The 3563-nt window shown below is 51.2% G+C and overlaps 1 protein-coding gene across 1 annotated transcript; it reads left to right on the forward strand.

The window, feature by feature from the left end:
* Positions 1-1148: 1148 nt before the first annotated feature.
* LOC136513033 (protein WHAT'S THIS FACTOR 1, chloroplastic) lies at positions 1149-3096 on the forward strand. Its single transcript, XM_066507037.1, has one exon. The coding sequence runs from the start codon at positions 1225-1227 to the stop codon at positions 2761-2763; it is 1539 nt and encodes a 512-aa protein (XP_066363134.1). The 5' UTR covers positions 1149-1224; the 3' UTR covers positions 2764-3096.
* The last annotated feature ends 467 nt before the right edge of the window (positions 3097-3563 follow it).

A 3563-nucleotide genomic window follows, 5' to 3' on the forward strand; every position in this document is an offset into this window, starting at 1 on the left:
CCAGATTCTCTATAGAAACATTTCTCTAGTGAAACAGTGAGAATCGATGAAACCGTTTGGCTACCAATCCACATTCTCGCTGAAATGGACTAAATCACCGAAACAAAATGGTCCACATTCTCGTTTTGCATGTGTTTCACCGCGAGAGTCGTCCTACTTTTACAACATCTAAATAAAACACTTGCAACATATGTCTGAAACACTTGCAAAACACCTAGTAGCCGACGCAAAAACTATGAAACATCCAGATGAAACACTTAAAACATACATATGAAATATCCGAAACACTTGAAACATACTCTTTGAACATGCATGTATATGCAACACCCAGATTTACTTTTGCAACATCCAGATAAAACACTTAAAACATACATCTAAAACATCTGAACATTTAAAAATATATGCTTGCAACATGCATATATTGTCATAGCAACATATGCAACATATCAGATTTACTTTTGCAACATCCAGATCAAATACATAAAGTCTAGAACGCCTGAAACACTAAAAACATGGCGTCGCCGGCGGCCACAACCTACCTGGTGGGGAACTGCGGTAACCAACAAGCTAGGGTCAGGGGGACGTTGGCCCAGCGTACACCTCCGCTGCAGGACGTCAATCCGTCGCTCCTCTTACGATTCTTCCGTGCATGCCGCTGTCGTCCAACGTTGCTCACAGCAGATGGGGAGCGACACGGCCGGCAATAGTGTGCGGCGCGGTGGGGGAAGGGCACGGCGCGGCAGGGGACGGGCACACGGTGGGGGATGGGGGCGCGGCGAGGCGGAGTGAGGCGGGTGTATGCGAGGTGACTCCACGACACCGATGCAAGTGCGAGTGGAGAAATTTCGACGATAAAAGATGGAAGAGATGTAGAGGTGCTGTTGGACACTTGTCCTGTCCGCTTTTCAAAGCTTAGGAAGGCACGCGTATGGACACGATGGACGACCATGTGCAAGCATTTGCGAATATTTTCGCTCCAGCAAACAGAAAAGCAGCAACCGGCCCGGGACCATGACATTGACCTCAAGAAAGGCGCAAATACTTGGGCCTAGCAAAGGCCGAGCCCAACCACATCCTCCGGCCTCAGCGAAATATCGCCGTCCAGAACCGAACCCACTAGAAAATATCCAAACCCGTCAAGCGGAACAGAGGTTTATCCCTACCAGCACAGCACCAGCCTACCACTCCCACGATGCGGCGACGGTGAGCAACCCCACGGCGGAAATGGACGCCAAGCTGCTTCTCCCTTTCCCCTCCGCGCCCGCCGCGCTCCACCCGGCGACTGCTGCGGCGGCGGGAAGGGTCCCCAAGTCCCTCTTCCTCGGCGCCTCGCTCCCGCTGCGCCCACCGCCGCCGCCGTTCCCGCTGCGCCTCCGCCCGCGGCCCGCGGTGGCGGTGGTGGTGGCGCAGGCCGCCGTGAAGCGCCGCAAGGAGGTGCCCTTCGACAACGTGATCCAGCGGGACAAGAAGCTGAAGCTGGTGCTCAAGCTCCGCAACATCCTCGTGGCGCAGCCCGACCGCGTGATGAGCCTCCGCGACCTGGGCCGGTTCCGCCGAGACCTCGGCCTCACCCGCAAGCGCCGCCTCATCGCGCTGCTCAAGCGCTTCCCGGGCGTCTTTGAAATCGTCGAGGAGGGCGTCTACTCGCTCAGGTTCCGCCTCACGCCGCCCGCCGAGCGCCTCTACCTCGACGAGCTCCGCCTCAAGAACGAGTCCGAGGGCCTCGCCGTCGCCAAGCTCCGCAAGCTCCTCATGATGTCGCAGGAGAAGCGCATCCTCATCGAGAAGATCGCGCACCTCAAGCACGACCTCGGCCTGCCGCCCGAGTTCCGCGACACCATCTGCCTCAGGTACCCGCAGTACTTCCGTATCGTCCGGATGGACCGAGGGCCGGCGCTGGAGCTCACGCATTGGGACCCCGAGCTCGCTGTCTCCGCGGCGGAGCTCGCCGAGGAGGAGAATCGGGCGAGGGAAGCCGAGGAGAGGAATCTGATCATCGACCGCCCACTCAGGTTCAACCGTGTGAGGCTGCCCAAGGGGCTCAAATTGACGCGGGGAGAGGCCAGGAGGATTGCGCAGTTCAAGGAGATGCCGTACATTTCACCATATGCTGACTTCTCACACCTGGGGTCCGGGTCGGCTGAGAAGGAGAAGCATGCTTGTGGAGTGGTTCATGAAATTCTTAGCTTAACAGTGGAGAAGCGCACATTGGTGGACCACCTGACGCACTTCAGGGAGGAGTTCAGGTTCTCGCAATCCCTGCGGGGCATGATCATTCGTCACCCGGACATGTTTTATGTATCGTTCAAAGGGGATAGGGACTCGGTCTTCCTCCGCGAGGCATATAAGGACTCGCAGCTGGTCGAGAAGAACAAGCTGGTGCTGCTTAAGGAGAAAATGAGGGCTCTTGTGGCTGTACCACGCTTCCCAAGAAGAGGCGCAGCTAGTATTGGTGAGGAGGGTGAGGGAATCAATGGATCATTGCAACTGTCGGACGAAGGAAGTGACGAGGAATACGATGAAGACGAGGGACTCTCTGATATGGAAGATTTGATTAGTGAGCTTTCTGGTGGCAAATCGGATGCTGACTACCAGTGGGGTGATGGCTGGTTTGGTGAAAATGATGACGCGCCGCCAGAGTTTGGAGATGATGACTCAAGCCCACAAGAAGTCAAGGTCACTATGAAAAATGCTGATGGTTCTGCCAACGGCAGAGCACCTGTTCCTGTATTTCCTGATGGCAGACCAAGGGAACGGTGGTAAATTGAGATGTTTTAAACTTTTGGTTGATAGAATTATTAATCTCTAATCTTAGTTCTTTTATCATATGTAGTTGCAAAGCCCTTTGTCTTTTGAGGTGCCCTGCTGATTTTTGTTACCAAGCACATCACTTTTCGAGGGACCTACATGGAAATGCTAAAAGTCACTCCACAAGCACAATCCTCTAGTGAATGTTAAAAGGCATACAGATTCGTAAACCTATATTTCACATAAATGTGTATAATCATCCTGGTTGGTGTTTCGTAGTTTTGGATTGTATGAACAAGGATAGTGTATCAGTAGACTATGCATGAATATCTGGCATCTTTGTTAGACATCTTGATCTTTTCATGAAAAAAATGAGATTTCAGTTGTTGTGAAGTCATGTTTTTTTTAAGAAAAAAAGGAATAGTTCTGGCCTCAACAGCTGCACAGAGTCAATTCTTACAAAGTTTTCAGCTCTATTGCTTTTTATCAAAATAAGGGAAAGAGCACACACAAACGAAAGAAAAATCATATATGCAAAATCTATTATTGTTTCTATCCATTCTTGGCAAAGATGTCCAGAACGACAACCTCCAATGCTTTGCTCGCCAAGCTGACCATATTATGAAGTCATGTAGAGTAGTAATTTGTTTCAGTGGACTGGATGGCAAATAACTTTGGCACAGCACAACCATGCCTATAGCTTATTTTGTTTCTGAGACATACTTCTTTCTTAGTAATTACCACTGGAACCAAGGGCATTGACAGTTTTTTTCCTTTCACCCCCTTGATCTGTCAGTTGTTTAAGTTGAGTCAAT

Source organism: Miscanthus floridulus, chromosome 16 (genome assembly GCF_019320115.1).
Source record: "Miscanthus floridulus cultivar M001 chromosome 16, ASM1932011v1, whole genome shotgun sequence".
Lineage (NCBI taxonomy): Eukaryota > Viridiplantae > Streptophyta > Magnoliopsida > Poales > Poaceae > Miscanthus > Miscanthus floridulus.